Source organism: Rattus norvegicus, chromosome 2 (assembly GCF_021556685.1).
Source record: "Rattus norvegicus strain SHRSP/BbbUtx chromosome 2, alternate assembly SHRSP_T2T, whole genome shotgun sequence".
Taxonomy (NCBI): Eukaryota; Metazoa; Chordata; class Mammalia; order Rodentia; family Muridae; genus Rattus; species Rattus norvegicus.
The window spans coordinates 206,060,500-206,078,048 of NC_141535.1; the positions used below are offsets into that span (position 1 = coordinate 206,060,500).

The 17,549-nt window shown below is 39.4% G+C and overlaps 1 protein-coding gene across 1 annotated transcript in view; it reads right to left on the reverse strand.

Moving 5' to 3' along the window:
• Positions 1-17,549, reverse strand: part of Slc30a7 (solute carrier family 30 member 7) — a 62,399-nt gene that overhangs the window by 38,403 nt on the left and 6,447 nt on the right. The window contains 4 exon segments of the mRNA NM_001191715.1: positions 2,279-2,428; positions 6,919-7,045; positions 7,656-7,743; positions 10,708-10,821. Of these exon segments, the coding sequence (NP_001178644.1) occupies positions 2,279-2,428; positions 6,919-7,045; positions 7,656-7,743; positions 10,708-10,821 (479 nt within the window).

The window sequence follows — 17,549 nt, forward strand, 5'->3', positions numbered from 1 at the left end:
AAGTCTCAGATGGCAGGCATCAGCTACAGGATTTGGAATTACAGTGTAGACTTGGGTTTCCTCTTCAAGTTGTTGTTGGTCAGTGTTTTTACCACACAGAAATAGAACTAGGACAGTGTTCAATAGAATCGTGTAGATGTTTCATCCTAAAATATTATTTATAAGGAGACACTTGGAAACTCATCACTGAGGAGGCAGAGAGCAAACTGTATCCACCTGGGGCTGTATAATGAGTTCCAGGCCACCAGGGCCACATACTGAGATCCTGTCTCCAAAGGCCAAATCAAGTAAGAAAAATTAATTGTTTAATTAATTGAAGTATTGTGTGCCAGAAATCATATTCTTTGCTTCTAATTGCAGTAATACTTCAGAAATTATTTTATAAATTTGTGAGAGGTAAGCAATTTTTCAAAATTATTAGCATAATATATGTAAGCAAATATGTTGAAAGATCAAGGTCTTTAAAACTGCCAGTCTGTTTCAAAACATAGCATACTAGACTGAAAGACGTCCTACAAACTGATTGATAGGATTACTATACCAAACTACAATGCCTCTGCACAGCCAGGGAACAAATCAACAAAGGAAACAGTGGTCTTAGGTGTGCAGAACATACCCAAAAGCTGTATGTCTGAGTGTTAAGACCAAAAATACATTAAGAACTCAAACAACGCAAAGGAAAAATTTTGTCAGACTGAAAAAATGCTCTGTGGGTATACAAAAAGATATTTAACACCAATACTAGGCAGAAAAATCAAACCAAAATCTCAAGTAAATTTGTAGGAAGACTCAGAGCTAGAATATATTTTTTCAAAAGTACTGGCAAGCCTATGGAGAAAAGGAAATCCTTATGCACTGTTAGTAGGAATGCAAACGGCACAACCACTGCAATAGTAGTCTGTGGTTCCCCAACAGTGAACAGAGCTACGACACGAGCACCAGTGTCAGTTCTGCACATAACCAAAGGAGTCGAACCAGATCCCAGCATCTAGGTGTACTTCCCCTCACTGCAGCCTAAGAGTCCACACTCAAGCCACAGAAGCAACCCAAATGTGCTGATGGATGAACAGGGGTCGTTCTTCTTTATAAAAGAGAAAGCTGCAATCTAGGATAAATTGGGAAGACATGTGAAATGAGTAAAACAGAATGATAAAGACCAGATACCATCCATATGAGGAAGCTAACAGAGTCAAACACACAGAAACAGAGAGGAGGTTGGCACTTTCTAGGTGCTGGAGGTTGGAGAAGTAATTGCCAAAGGACACAAGGTTCATTACACTACTTATGCATAAAGCCTGGAGAGCTGTACAACACTGGAGCAATTACAGATAACACGGCCACACTTCCGGCTGTCGGGAGTGTAGGTATGCTGTGCTCTAATCTAAATGAATGAACATGGAATGAAGAAGTGAAGGAAATGTCTGTCAGGCAAACTAATCCCTGAGATCAGGCATAATCAATGAATGTGCAGAGCAGTTTCTTTACCAATCATGTTTCAATAAGGAATTCTGAAACTTTGAAGACTGCAATTAGGCCTTAGAATATCTGATCTTCAAGGCTCTTCTCGTTGTTTTTATATGCAAAGTTTTCATATTCTGTCAATATGTCCAGTACCAGTAAACATTTAAGATGTGGTCATATTGTGTTACCTAAGCAGTTGTATCAATGTATACTAAGAACTTGTAAATAAATGATCTGAAATAAAATGTTGATAAATACTTCATAATTTACTATCTACTGCTATTACAGAAAAATCTCTGAAGGGATATGGAAGTATTAGGCCATCAGCATAACCAGTTATAATAAAAATTGAAAAATTTCTACTATTTTCATAACATATACTAGAAAAGACCTTGTCAGACTTAATCATAATTTTCATTTGCTAAGCTTCAACTGTTTCTCTTTCACACAATCAAAGGCCTAGCATTGTCTTAAACTCACTGAAAAAATAAAAGAAAGAAGCAAATTCACTGCCTTACTTTCACATTATGGTACAAAAAGAGAATCTCAGCCTGGAAACCAGCTAGACAGACTCACTAGAGGCTGATTGTGTCCTTCCAGCAGATGATTTTTTTTCTTCAATATATACGTCTTTTATTGTTCCCATAGAGCCCAAATTGTACTTGTGATCAGAATCTTGTTTCTGAAGCTAGGAAACTGAGGTCTCACTCGTCAGGCTACTGCAAGGTTCCCTTCTCAACTAGGAAAAGTCACCTCATCCTCCTTGTTTGGAGACGAACCCTCTGCTGCCCTCTGCTGGTGCTCCAGCAGCTCTTACCGTGGGAATGCAAGTGCCCATGTCCATGAGCATGGTCATGGTCATGGCTGTGTGCACCTCCATGTTTGGCTCCGTGACTATGGCAATGGTCTTCATGGCCATGGCTGTGATCTAGAGCACCATTAAAGAGGGAATGACTGTGTCCATGGCCTAGAAAAAAAGAATATTTGAACAATATATGTAAAGATACATAATTGATTACAATGATACTAGTTAGGAATCCTGTCTCCAGACTCAATGAGGCCAACACTTGCTTCTCAAACAATCCCGAGTTCCTACCATGGAGCATGGGAATAAACTCTGCAGGCCAGAAAAGGCAAATCCAGCAGGATCTATGGGAGACCTGCATTCCTGATGGCCTTCCAGTAAGCCCCAAAGAGGAGCTCAGCCAATCGCCCCTCTCCTAAGTCACAAAGACACAGAAAAAACAAACAATAAAGTAACCGTGTCAGAGCTCTAGCACTCAGTCAGAGCCAGGGAATGCAGGGACTGGGCTTTGTTAGGGAAAACAGTTCCTCCCCAGCCCCCAAACAACCCAAAGCCAGCAAGCGGTAGCTAACAGAGAGATCGGGTTGCTTTGAGTGCACACCAACTTCTGGTTAGTCTGCATTTTTGACTGAGAGCTCCTGAACTCCAGGCACTAAGACAGCTGTAGGAAATCCCAGAAGGGAATAAGCTGCTCTGGAGTCTAGGAACTTCAGGAAAACCTCGGAGACAGATTCCATGGGGACTCTGGAAAGCAGCAACACACTCCTGAGAACGTAAAAGGGTGTGCACAGGCTATGAGCGTGACAGGAAAACAAGGAACTGCCCTCCATCTTACTGACCCTGAGCAAGCGGGAAATCAATGTTAGGGCTGTCTCGTAAACCAGGAGGTGGGATTGGAAGATGGACTTTCTCACAAAGATCCCTTTGTCAAAAGAGGGGCATTTACAAGTCACTTAAGGAACCTGACTAAACTCTGAGTGACTACTATGTGTGCCCACTAGTAAGACAGAATAAAAACAAAAGAAAAACTTTTAAAGTAAAAATTACGAGACAACTCAATAGCCACGCACTATAAGAAGCATATGATTTGTCAACTGGTCCAGGGAATGACTGAAAGGCCCAGAGATGGACTTAGTGGGCAGATTTTAACCAGCTATTATAACCACATTCAATAAGCCAAAAGAAACTGGGTCTGAAGACTCACTATAGTACGTCACTAACAGTAACAGCATAGAAATCATAAAACCAGAAACAGTAGCTCATGCCTATAATTAAGTACTCAGGGAGCTGAGGCAGCAGTCAAAAGCTGAGCATGGGCTATAAAGCAAGGCCTTGTCTCAAAACAACAAAAATATATATGGAAGAGGTACAGAGAGGAGAAGGGTAGAAAAAAATTAAATACCAGAGATTCTGGAACTACAGCGAAATAAAACAGTCATCCCTAGGACTCGGTAAGAGTTCTGAGCTGCAGAATCTGAGACCAATGTACAGAAAGGAAAATAGAAATCACACTCTCAAAAGCAGAAAGAAAAGGGAATGAAGAAAACTAGTCAGAGTCTCCAGAAAACAAGAGAAAGAGACAAGAGAAACAGGAGCCAGTGGCTGGAAATTATCAGTTTGATTATCATTACAGGCAAGAGATCCATCCAAGTTCAAATAGAATGTGATGTCAAATCAGACATCAGTTGATGAAAGCCAAACATGAGACAATCTTGAAGGTCAGATTTTCTTGCTATATAGCTAATGTCCACCCACAGTTCAGATACTAATTGAAATCTCAGATTCACAGAGCAGTCCTCAGGGAGACCAGACCAAGGTGAGTCCTCTCCTTGTTCCTGTTTCAATTAACAGCATGTGTTGCACTGAGAGCAGGACTCAGGTGGATCTTCTAGATGTCAGCAAAACCCCAAGTACTGAGGATCTCACCATGTATACCAGGTTGGCCCAGAAATAACAATCCTGCCTCAGCCTCCCAATTGCTGGAATTACAGGTACAGCTCCTACTGTTTAGACATAATGTCAAGCTGACTCAGGGTCTTAGCTAAACTCCCACATCACACAGGAGTATGCACACACATATGTAGCCTGACAGCTTGCCTACCGTTTGCTCTGAGGAAGATGGTTCTAGAACAAAAGGTGGAAGAAGGAGGAAGAGGAAGAGGACGTACAGGAGGAAGAAGGGGAGGAAGAGGAAGAGAAGCCACAGCCGCAGCAAGCAGGACAGCCAAGCTGATAAGCAAATAGAATGTTGGATGTTCCTCCACATGCCAAATAACACCTTTGTCAACATATGTGCCATACACACATGCATACACACATGCAAAAACACACGCACACATACAAATTAAATAAATAATTTAAAAATGTAACAAATGAAAGAAATCCTAGAGGCCAAAAGGCAATGGATAATTATCGAAATGGTGAGGTGCAGAAATCAAAAATTCTATAATCTACAGAACTCCTTTTAAAATAAAGGAGAGGTTGAGGCAATCCAGGTGAACGACTGCTCACTCAGAATAGTAGAGGGCTTTGGGGGTAAATCAAAGGTCACTAAAGAGTAGTTCAAACCCACACTAAGAAAAATGGAAACTGGGAAGACAAGCACAAAGACACAGAAAAGATAGTGACCCGCGCCAGTTAGTGTAAAGCTGTACCAATGGGTTGCAAGCATGCATTTCAATAATCATAGAGGAAGAGGACAAAAGTAGAGTGGGCGGAATGCTTGTATATTACTGAGTTAACTTACTAAGCACCTGAACTAGATGCTGTTATTCCCAGGACATGAAAATGACTGGAAAATGTTTATTCCTTCTAAGGGAGAAATATCTCAAAGTCACTCATTAGAAAAAATAATGTATAGATGGAAGAGCAAAAGAGGTGGCAAGAAACCATCAAACCAAAATGAAAGTATTAATATGGAGGATTTAGTATCCATGGCCCTAGAAAAGGAAATCCATGAAACAAAGGAAAAATATAATACACCAAAAAAACAAACAAACAAAACAAAACAAAACAAAAAAAAACAAAAGAAACAAACAAAAACCAAAAAACAAAAACCAAAAGTCAGACTACATTGTACTCTCATTTCTGCTGCTGTGAAGAGAAGGGTTTGTTTCAGCTTGCTCTGCTAGGTTTCAGTCAGGACGAGGACTTCTAACAGCTATCCATAGCACCTCTCCAGGGAAGCTCATTGGCTTGCTGCTAAGCTCAGTTCAGGACCCCTTCTAGGAAATGGTGCCTTCGGGTCAGTTACCTACACTGAGACAAACCCCCCTCAGGTATGCCCACCTAATGTACCCAACCCTTCATTGAGACCGTCTTCCCAAAATATAGATTGTGTCTGTGACAATTAATGTTAACCATCACAGACTAATCCCTATAGGAATTAATTTGTATAAAACCTTAAATACAAGCATCAACTTGGGAAAGATATTTATAACACATAAAACAAAGGAAAGTAGCAATACTATAAGTAATACTGTAACTTATAAACGGAGTAGGAAAAAAACAACAGAGAAGCGCTTATAGCCTAGGAACACACCAACAGATTGTTCATCTTCACTACTAACCAGAAACATGAAAGGACAAAAGCTACCCTCTATCAAATGTGAGCAAAACCACTTTAATCTGTAATATTAAAGGTTGATGTGGGTTGGGGAGAAAAATTAACACTACAAAATTAACAAGTTACATTTGTTTCTGGGAGTAAACTGAATGACAGTCATTTTGGAAGGCAATTTGAAAACTAAAAACATCTATGTATTAAAAGTGTGTACATGCTTTACGAGTTCTACTTACACACACTGAATTAAAAGAACTGACTGTAGAGCTGGAAATGGTGTCGATCTGAACTGTGCAGCACAGCAGCTTCACATGCTCTCCTATCCTCTCTTATTCTGGGGGTTTAATCTGTTTGTTTCCGTTTTCATTTCGCTTTGTGATTGAGACAGTTTTTCTCTACATACCCTAGATAGACTGGAATTCACTATGTAGAACAGGTAAGTTGGAGCTAGCATTAATCCTCCTGCCTTGGTCTCCCAAGTGCTGGAATTGTAAGCATCCTGGCTTCATAACACGGAGTTTTCTATGGCCATTGACAACGTGAGTTCGTTATAATAAAATGATTTCATAAATTAATGAAAAAATGCAAGGTAGTAGACCAACATCTATCAATGGACGGATCTTAGAAACACATTATATAGTAAATTACAAATACACAGTTTGATTTAATAACTAGATTTGTGGTTTTCTGACACTGGTCTTTTCATATGAATTAAATATACATAAGGCAGAACTCTGGAGCGATCCCTATGAATATAACGCACACAGAAGCTCTGGAAGGCACTGGGATGGAGGGCTATGGAGAAGTACAAGGGCTGGTTCAAGAAGACATTTCTGAGATCTAGACAGCATACTTTTCTAACTTTAAAATTATTTTCTAGAGTAATGACAGCAACATGCAAGAGATATACATACATACATACATACATACATACATACATACATACATACATGGCCCTGAACTATCCCCAAGCTGTCCTCTGATATCTCTGTGCACGTGTGTGGTCACACACACACACACACACACACACACACACACACACACACACACAGCTAAAAAATGAAGAAACAAATAGTTCTAACCATCATACCAGAGCCGTGAGAATGTCCGTGACCTCCATGATTGAAAACAAATATTCCTACTAGGTTTACCACAAATCCAAGAATCGAAACAAGCAGCAGTCTCTCGTGGTGTACATCTGGAGGAGCCAATGCTCTCTAGAAAACACACAATACAGGGAAACAACATTGATACAATTCTAGATTGAGCAACTGGTGGCAATATGATGCAGTGTTAAAATTTTAGAAGTAAAAGTGTTTAAAACTCCTGCTAAAAGTTGAGACAGCTCAAACTACTCTTTGCATATTACAGAAAAAGTAACAATTACTGTTTCTAAACGAAGGCAAGTAGGTGTGAGGATATGTGGTTCTAAACCTGTTTCTCTTGCCTCTGTAAATTCACTAATCTTCACATCTTCCTTCCATTTTTACAAAATGTACACCAAGTATTTAAAGTTCACTAGCAAAGCTCCCAGGTTCTAGACTCCAGGTTGTTCTTTTTTAAAAAACAACTCCTAAAGGCCCTCATTACACAGACTGCACCTCTACTGCTCACTAGCAACGCTTCATTCACAGCGTTTACTGTTTCCTTGCTTCCCATCTCAAGACATTTCATATAATGTAAATGTTTCAACTATTTCCTAAGCCTCCTCTAAACACAAGACAAACCTCAATACACGATAGTTGGAAAGGTCTCAATTACTATTACAGCTTTAAAAGGCTTTCATTGAAAAGGTCATTTCCTGACTTTAACGATTTTCTACTGTACCTCAACGCCTTCTGAGAAAATAAAGAAAGCAGTGAAGATCAAAAACAGCCCATTGACAAAGCCAGCCAGGACTTCCGCTCTAACATACCTAAAGAAGAAGAATGAGGTAAACTGAATTATACGTCTTAAAATCCAAATGACCACATACATTTCAGAGATTATAAAGCATATTACATAATTTTAAGTGCCAACAAAGTCTTTTTATTTATAGAAAACATTTATATGATAATGTAAACCAAATGAGAAAACTAATTTACTGTGAATGATTTTTAATACCAAATGTCACAAAACACAGACTTCAGAACGCAAAAGGCCTCCTGATAGTAACTGAGCATAAAAGGCCTGTCACAGAACTGTGAGTCTCAAGTCACCGCTGAAGGGACAAAGAAAGTCAGAAAATGTGCCCAGGACATCTGTTTTACACATACTTCTTCCTCCCTTTCTGAAAATGCACGCTTTGCTTCATACCTTATAGTGATGAGGTCTTCAGGAAATGGAGCGCTGATCTCAAGCAGGGTTAAAGCACCCCTGCATCCCTGCATCGTGGCAGAGACAACCTGAGATGTTTGTTATCTTTTCCTAAGACTAACATATCAGCCTAAACGTTTGTTTATCTATTTTTAGAATTGACTCTGTCTTCACATCGCTCTAGGAGACCATTTTTAAATGCCTGTCCTTTCTCTCTGGCATCCAGTGTTTTCTGCTTCCTACGTAGGTGAAGCCCTGGGGGAAGATCTCACTCATCTCTACGGCATGTTACAGGCATGGAAACGACTTTTACTTTATGTTTACATATCTTCGCGTTAGTCCAAGTGTGTTCACGTCCACTAGTCCTTCATCAACACTGCAGAGCAGCAAAACTCCTCTTTCAGATACTGTGTGGTGCCATTCACCTGCAACCCCAGCAGAGGCTGGACCAGGAGGATTGTGACATCTAAGCCAAGTGAGACTATGTAAAGAGCCTATCTTTATTTTTGTTTCCATTTATTTATTTATTTATTTATTTATTTATTTATTTATTTTAGGTTTTTTTGGAGACAGGGTTTTTCAGTATAGCCAAGTGAGACTATGTAAAGAGCCTATCTTTATTTTTGTTTCCATTTATTTATTTATTTATTTATTTATTTATTTATTTTAGGTTTTTTGGAGACAGGGTTTTTCAGTATAGCCAAGTGAGACTATGTAAAGAGCCTATCTTTATTTTTGTTTCCATTTATTCATTTATTTATTTATTTATTTATTTATTTATTTAAGGTTTTTTGGAGACAGGGTTTTTCAGTATAGCCCTGACTATCCTGGGACTCACTCTGTAGATCAGGCTGGCCTCTGCCTCCCGAGTGCTGAGATCAAAGGCATGTACTACCACTACCACCTGGCTTAGCTAGTTTTCTATATCAACTTCTAAATGTAATGTTCTGCTGTAAAAACATTTTTTTTCAAGTAAAGAGAACATTTTCTTTTCTAATAGAAGACTGCTGTATGTAGAGACCTTCTCAGGATGCCCTGGAACTCAGTGAGAAGCTACAGCTAGGCTTGAAATTACCTCCAAGTTCTGGAAGTACAACCGTATGCAATCAACCATGCTGGGCTGAACAAACTTGTCACGGCCCCTCTACCTAGTTACATTTGAGTCCATCCCATCAGATTGATGCAGCACAGTATGAATCTTTACACTCCATTTTAAACAGATACAAGAAAATAAATCATGTACTATTCATTAAAGCATGTACTTTTTTGGAGAAAAGTTTACTAAATTAAAGTAATATACAGCCAGTTTTCTATAACTAACACTAAAAGAGATTTATCTAATAAGTCAGTAGAATTACTGTTCAAACAAGAGCATTTTTGCTCTCTCCCTCTAGTCCCAGAGCTAATACTTGACAGAAAGCGTCTGTTTCTCAGCTCACTAAATTTCACGATCAAAGGCAAGAACGTTTTTAGGCGTCTTTTGGTAGACATGTTTCATGCACTCTCATGGTGCATGGGTTAGCTTAGTACACAATTGCATCTGGTAAAACAAAGAACGCTAGACAAATGATCATAGATGATCATGTTTACCTGAACGGAGTAAGTCTTAGAATTAAAATGCAATTTATGAAAGATTGCCCAAGCATGGCTCATGTCTGAACTCCTCAGCCAAGGCGAGAAGCACAGACTAAAGAGGGTGAAGGAGACAGGCCAAGAGGAGTATGGGAGGGGAGGGCAAGAGTGAGAGTCAGGAGGGATGAGCATGAGGATATGGTGCAAAGTTGACAGACAGACAGACAGACAGACAGGCAGGAGGTGAGAAACAGACATGAGAAAGGCCCGAGGAAAGAAATGAAGGAGGGAAGGAATTAACACCATGACAAAGGTGGATATTAGTTTTCATTTCTGATGAACAGAATGGTAGTAAGAAATGGCCTTTGAACTCAAAACAGGAAAATCAGGAAGTTTAAATCAAATAATGAAAACTCCATTGCTTCCCCAATCAGTGGGGCAGGAAGTCAGTTCTGCTCTAATCTGGATCATCAAAGGTCCTTACACAGTAAGTGACTGAGTGTACAAATCAGAGATGAAGTCAGCATATATAAGAACAAAGCTAAAAAGACAAATAAAACCATTTTGTGAAATGATTTGAAATAACAGCAAAGTATCCCTTTAGTAACAGAATAGAAACAAACATAGGTTTCATATCATTTTCTTTGTCAGAAAAAGAAAAAGGTTCTGAGGAAGCCCTCACACAGCAACAACATATCCCCTACATTGTCTTATCCCCAAACAAAAGTTCTATACGAAAAACATTACGTTACAGAGTCTGATCATATATTTTCAAAAAATCTTTTATTTTTGGGATTCTAATGTAATTCTTCATCTCCCCATTACCTTTCCTTCCTCCATACACTTTTAAAACAGGCAAATCTAATCCAGGAAGTTAGAAGGTAGCCCTGAGGGAGGTGCATAGGAAGGACTATAAAAAGTCTGACAAGTAAGTTCAAAATCTCACGGCTTTAAGAGTTGTATATTTTTCTGTGTATCTTAATAGTTCAATAAACGTATTTTAAAGACTTACCCATAAGAGAAAGCGTCATTATCTCTCCACTTGGAAATAACAGAAGCTGCCAATCCAGCCAATATGGCAGTACTATCAAAAAACATGTGGAACGAGTCGGAGATCAAGCCTAGGCTGAAAAAGAACAAATATAATGGTGCGTTATAATACAAAGCAAAGAGTAGCCTCTCCCTAACAACTAAGGTCCATCTGGAATTACCTCCTAAGGCAGTACTGAAGTACGACACAGAGAGAAAGGCCCTGTTAACTAAAAGCCCAGCGCTGTTGAGAACAGCAAAAACAGCCATGTGCACATGCAGCAGCACAGAACTCGCCCACTGTCCGTCACAAAGGTCCATACTGCCGACGTGGGGGAGGCCCTTATCCTAGGGCAAAGAAGCCTGCTGTCATTATTATTGTTAAAGATTTGTTTTTGTTTTACTTTATATGTATGACCACCTGCATGCATGCATGTACCCCATGTGTGTCTGATGCCCATGGAGGCCAGAAGAGAGTGTTAGATTCCTAGATACAGAGTTACGGACAGTTGTGAGCTGCCACGAGGATGCTAGTAACTGAGCCTGGGTCTTCGGCAAGAGCAGCCAGTACTCTTAAAACTAAGTTGTCTCTTCAGGCCCATGTCTGTTATTAACTGTCCACTCTCAGCTCTCAATCTGTGATAGCTTTTCTGTGCTGATACAACCAGAAAACCCTTTTACCAGCAGTCAGAACCTTCATATTGGATTTCACTGCCTCTAGAACTACAAGTTTAACAAACTTCTACTTTTTTCCTTAAAATTTATTTACTTATTATGTATATACCTATATATATATATGCCTGAATACCAGAAGAGGGCACCAGATCTCATTATAGATGGTTATGAAGCCCATGTGGTTGCTGGGAATTGAACTCAGGACCTCTGGAAGAGCAACTAGTGCTCTTAACCTCTGAGCCATCTCTCCAGCACCAAACCTCCATTCTTTATTTAAAAGAAAGGAAGGAAGGAAGAAAGGAAGAGGGAAGAAAGAAAGGAAAGCAAGCAAGCAAGCAAGAACTCTGACACTCGGGGGCTGGAGAGATGGCTCAGAGGTTAAGAGCACCCGACTGCTCTTCCAGAGGTCCTGAGCTCAATTCCCAGCAACCACATGGTGGCTCACAACCATCTGTAATGGGATCTGATGCCCTCTTCTGGTGTATCTGAAGACAGCTACAGTGTACTTATATATAATAAATGAATAAATCTTTAAAAAAAAAAATTAAAAAAAAAAGAACTCTGACACTCATTGAACCTGAACTGAACTGAATCGAAAACCACAGCAGAAATGACAGCATGTCTTCAGCAAGCTTGTGACATGGCAAGAGAAATCTACCAAGACCACAGAGAGACCTGGCTGTAGTACAGACTTGCTGAAAGCTGAGAACTGATCAAGCATCATGATCAATTATATGATTAGAGGCTGGAGAGATATGATCAAGTATCCAGTACTCTACTACTCTAAATCTTACACCAAGCACAGGTCCATAAGAGCAACAAGAAAACTGAACTGTCAGGAAAATTCATCATCAGAAATAAACCCCCAGACTCAAGCCTAGATCAACTACGGACCACCTTCAAATCCCTACTACAGTCTACGGTCATGAAGGTACAGAGGTGAGCCATTTCTGTACATAGTAACTATAAACTCAGGCTTTACTTTAAATATAATACTCAGTATGTAGTAACTATTTGTGACATAATCAAGCATTATGTGAAGTACTTAAAGGGAGAAGAGAGGAGAAGATGAGTACTATTATCAAAGACTCCCAGTGAAGAACTAAGGCAAGCAGCAGAGTCAGAACCAGAAAGCGCCCAGATCTTAGAACTGTCAGAGAGCTTTTTTTTTTTTTTTTGGGTTCTTTTTTTCGGAGCTGGGGACCGAACCCAGGGCCTTGCGCTTCCTAGGCAAGCGCTCTGCCACTGAGCCAAATCCCCAACCCCGTCAGAGAGCTTTAAAATAAATATGATTAGAGACCAGAGAGACTGCTCGGTAGTTAGAAAACATCAGATTACGTTCTAAGCATCCACAGTGGCTCACAAACACCTGTAATTTCAGTTCCAGGGGATCCAACACCCTCTTCTGGCCTCTGTGTGCACCAGGCATGCATTGATGCACAGACAAATACAAATAAAAAAATAAAGAATGCATTAAAAAATATGCTGTGGAGCTGGAGAACATTCATGAACAAAAGGAGAATTTCCATAACAGAAACTTTACATGAAAGAATCAGATGGACAGCTACAGCGTACTCATGACAGCTACAGTGTACTCACATACATAAAATAAATAAATCTTAAAAAAAAAAAAAGACTTAAAAAAAAAGAATCAGATGAAGTAATTGAGAATTACCCAAAATTTCTGAAAGAAAGTGAATCATAATCCAGGGTAGTTAGTTAGTGAGTACCATGGGGAGAGGGTAAGACCTACATGTTGACAGAAAGGGGAAATGTAAGTCACAGACTATCCTTACTGGAAATGATTCAAGTCAGAACATAATATGACAACATGTTCCAAGACATGAGGGGTTCGGCTTACTTCTATTCTTTAAGGACAACTGAGATTTCTTTTAAAATGGGAAAAAATATCAAAACCAAATGTTTATTCTTTGACAAGATCAAGGAAATTGGCAACCATTATGTCAACTGATCCATGAAAAAGACCCAAGCGTCAGGCATGGAGGCTGTAACTGCAGATGACAGAAGTTAAGGGAAGTTGAGGCTGGGCCACACAGTGAGTTTTTATCAAAAACACCAATGACAACAGAAACATTCTTACCACTAAAACCAACACCAAGGAGGGATACTGTTGACTTTACAGAATGGAAAGGAATAATAAGGAAAGATTATGAACTATATGTAACAAACCATCTAAAAACAAGTCTGAGAGGCAACAAATGTCATAAATCTATCTGAAAGTTAATCTGAACCCTATGGTGAGAAAAGACTGACTTGGTTCTTTGAAAGCTTACAGCAACAACTATCAACAAAGTGTTCCCTGTTGGCCTCACTAAGCCACAAGCATTTAAAAACACTATGAATCTTTCATGATCACTTGGAAAAAACAGAAGAGAATACGTCCCCAGGGTAAGACCAGTGTTAGATTAAGACCAAAGCCAGATGAGCCAATGAGAAAGAAACTGTGTACCAGTACCTCTTATGAATATGAATCCGAAATCCCTCAACAAGACACCAGGAGGCAGATCCAATAATGGGATTCAAGAGTAAACATATCCTGACCAAATGTGACTAAATTCAAGAACTCATGGATACTATATAAAATCAATCAATGTATCATATGAATAAAGGACAAAAATTTCAACAGACAAAAGACATTGCATAAAATGTAGCATACCTGGTGACTGAAACGCAAAGACTCTCCTTGACTTTCTTTATGACAGCTACAGAAAGATACAGCTGGTACTGCCATTAAATGGTAAAATTCACTGACTAAAAGCGAAAAGCTGTTTCCCCAAGATCAGGAACATGACAGTGATGCCCCTTTTCATTTGTTAGTCATCATTTTACTGAGAATCTAAACAGAGCAGTAAGGTAGGAAACAAAATCAAAGTTCCTCGGAGTAAAAAAAGAGAAACTATGTATATTTATAGATGCTATTATCTTACATATAAAAATATTAAAAAGAATACATAGAAAACCCTGCTTGAATCAACATCAAAATAATTTTCATTCCTACATGGTAACAAAGAACAAAAGTTAAACATTTAACTTAAAATTTAACTTTAAAAGTTAAAATGGAAACATTTACAACAGCATTCAAAAGAAAAATTAACATTTTGAAGGATAAATTTAACAAATGCTAAAACTTATACTCTGACACTATAAAATATTGATAAAATTAAAAATTACCTAAAAAATGGGAAAAATATAAAATGGCCTACACTAATACATCTACACTTCAATACCAGGCTTACGGGGTGTGGCGGGGGTAGAGGAGGGGTGAAGGGTGGAAAACAGGACCTACCAATCAGTGCTCTGGCCACCTTGCCAAAGGCAATGGTTGTCATGGTTTTCACCCATTCCACAAAGGCTCCTTCCATAGCAGCAGGCACAGTGAGTCTCATCGGAGCCACTAAAGCTCAGTCAGTCCAAGGCCCAAGTTCACTGCCGAATCCTCCTTTCTTGATGAAAATTGTCCTCTCTTGCCTGCGGAACTGGGTTCCATCCACCACCTTTCTCTTTCACTGAGTTTTAACTCTTTACTACTCAACTCTTCCCCTGAGTTCCAAGGCTCTGGACCACAGAAAGAGCTTCCTACCATAGACCTGTGTATTCTCTTTACCTTTGTTTCCCACAGCCCTAAGGAATGGCAAGGCGACACTTCAACTTCATCCTTTTCCCCACTTTCCAACTCAGGGGCTAACCCAGATGGGGTAGCCTTATGTCTCTTTCGTGTTATAATTGTTTCCTCCTTTCCAAAACCAAGTTTCCTCTGGGCAGCCATCTTGGCCTCAGCCATACACCTCACTAAGTGAATCAGGACACAGTGACTGCTGCTACAGCAATGGAGCTTACAACTGCCCACACACAGAGAAACAGAACCATAACTGGGTCTGCACATGTGCTACCCTCAGATCCCTCAGCTTGAGCTCAGCAAGAGCAATGCCATCAGTCTTCCCAGAGGAGACACACCTCCTCCTTATGAGGTGGCAACAACAAATGAAAGCACAGTTCTACCTAAGTCCAATCTGGGGAACCAATGGCTTTACTGGTAACTGTAAGAAACAGCCAATGATTTATTTATTGCAGACCATGGGTGAGGGCTTACTTGCTGAAGTGTGTGTAACTCCCAAAATACTACTATACCATCAAAAATAAACCTCACTCCAGCAAGGATGATGAATTCCTCACAGCTACATGTGGTCTATATATTCGCCATCTTCAGAAATCAGGAGGTTGCAATTAAATCCATGTTTTAATTTCTTAATGTTTTATTCTATAAATGGCTTTTAAGCAACAATAAATCATCTTTAAAAACAGAATGCTTTCTAGATAAATATAAATTAATAAACATTTACTGATACCTATCTATCATCTATTCATTTAATAAAACACTGCCATGGACTGTTAAAGTTTGACCCTCAGTAGATCGAATGTGACTTTGTTCCGACAGGCTCACCACAGACAGACTTGGTTAGGAGGAACTCAGAAGAGGTCCTGACTCGTGTCTTTATTTAAAAGATGTAGAAGTTTGGAAGAGACTCCCACAGAGACCGAGTGATGTAAAGCAGAAATGAGGATAATGCTGCAGCAGCCAAGGAAATGGCAAATGTGAACAATGAAGCACAGGACGCTAGAGCAGCTTCTTCCCCAGATAACCTGGAAAGCACACCCTGGAGCTTAGATCTACCGCCCGACTAGAGACTCTGCTGTGCTGCCACTTCTAATCCTATAGACTATAGCAGGCAACATACATACATACAAACATACATACATACATACATCATACATACATACATACATACATCATACATACATACAAACATACAAACATACATACATACATCATACAAACATACATACATACATCATACATACATACAAACATACATACATACATCATACATACATACAAACATACATACATACATCATACATACATACATACATACATACATACATCATACATACATACATACACACACATTATATATTTTGTGGAACCGGGATGTACCACTGCATTATATTCCAATGGTAGTTTTTAGCATTTAATAAAATGTAACTCAACCTGAAAAACTACTTCCTCTTCTGAAATGGAAGAGCACCATGTTCTTTTAGAGCAGGTGATATGAAGCCCTTTCTCTGAGCCTAGGGTCATGATGTGAAAGTCACTTAGCTACAGATGAGTAGATAAAAACAACATGAAAAGCCTCCGCTTCTCATTCTATGTAAGAATACTGGCAGGACAATGTGAAAGTCATTGCTCGTCTTCAGTACTAGCAAGCATTACTCACTATGAGTTCTCATTTGGACTGTACAGCAGTGTTCTTTAAAACATAAAGGTAGGGACAGTAAGCTGATTCAGAAGGGAAAGGTGCCTGACACCAAGCCTGACACCTGTGTTCAAGGCCCAGGACCCACAAGGTTGAAAGAGAGAGTCAATTCCCACAGGCTATCCTTTGGTCTCTACATGTCCACCAAGACATACACACGTGCACACACACTGAATAAAATGTAATAAAAACATTTGAAAAATAAAAAGCAAAGTAAAACATAAAAGTGGCACAGATATTACCTAAGATTATGGATGTGTACATGAAGTAAAATGTAATAAGGAAAAAACAAGTTCCTATAATCAGCATACTTGTTTTAGGTTCCTCTTTAAACAGTAATCTCTTTTTAAAAGTGTCATGATATGTTTTTATGTGACTCGTTGAAGACATTTTAATGAGAGAGATTTACTATAGCATAAAGGAGAAAGGCCAAGCAACATATAAGTAAAACAGAACTTGAACAGGCCTTACATAACAAAAGTGAAATCACCCATGGTTCACACCTGTAGTCTTGCCTGAGAAGAGAGTACCTCTATAAGTCTAGCCTGGCTACCTAATAAGTACTAGGCTAGCCTAGGCTACAGTGTTTTGCTACCTACAAAGAACAGAATAGAAAGAGGGTAGGAGATGCAGGATGATGTTATTATGCAGCAAGGCGAGTCCAGGGTAAGGCATAGCCTACCATTGGATGAGAAGGAAGGGTAGGTGGGGACAAGTCTAGGAAGAAGGGAGGAGGAGGAAGGAGAGGGATCAGGTTGGAGTCTACGGAGGAGGATGGTTCAGATGTAGGTGAACTAGACTGATTTTATCTTGT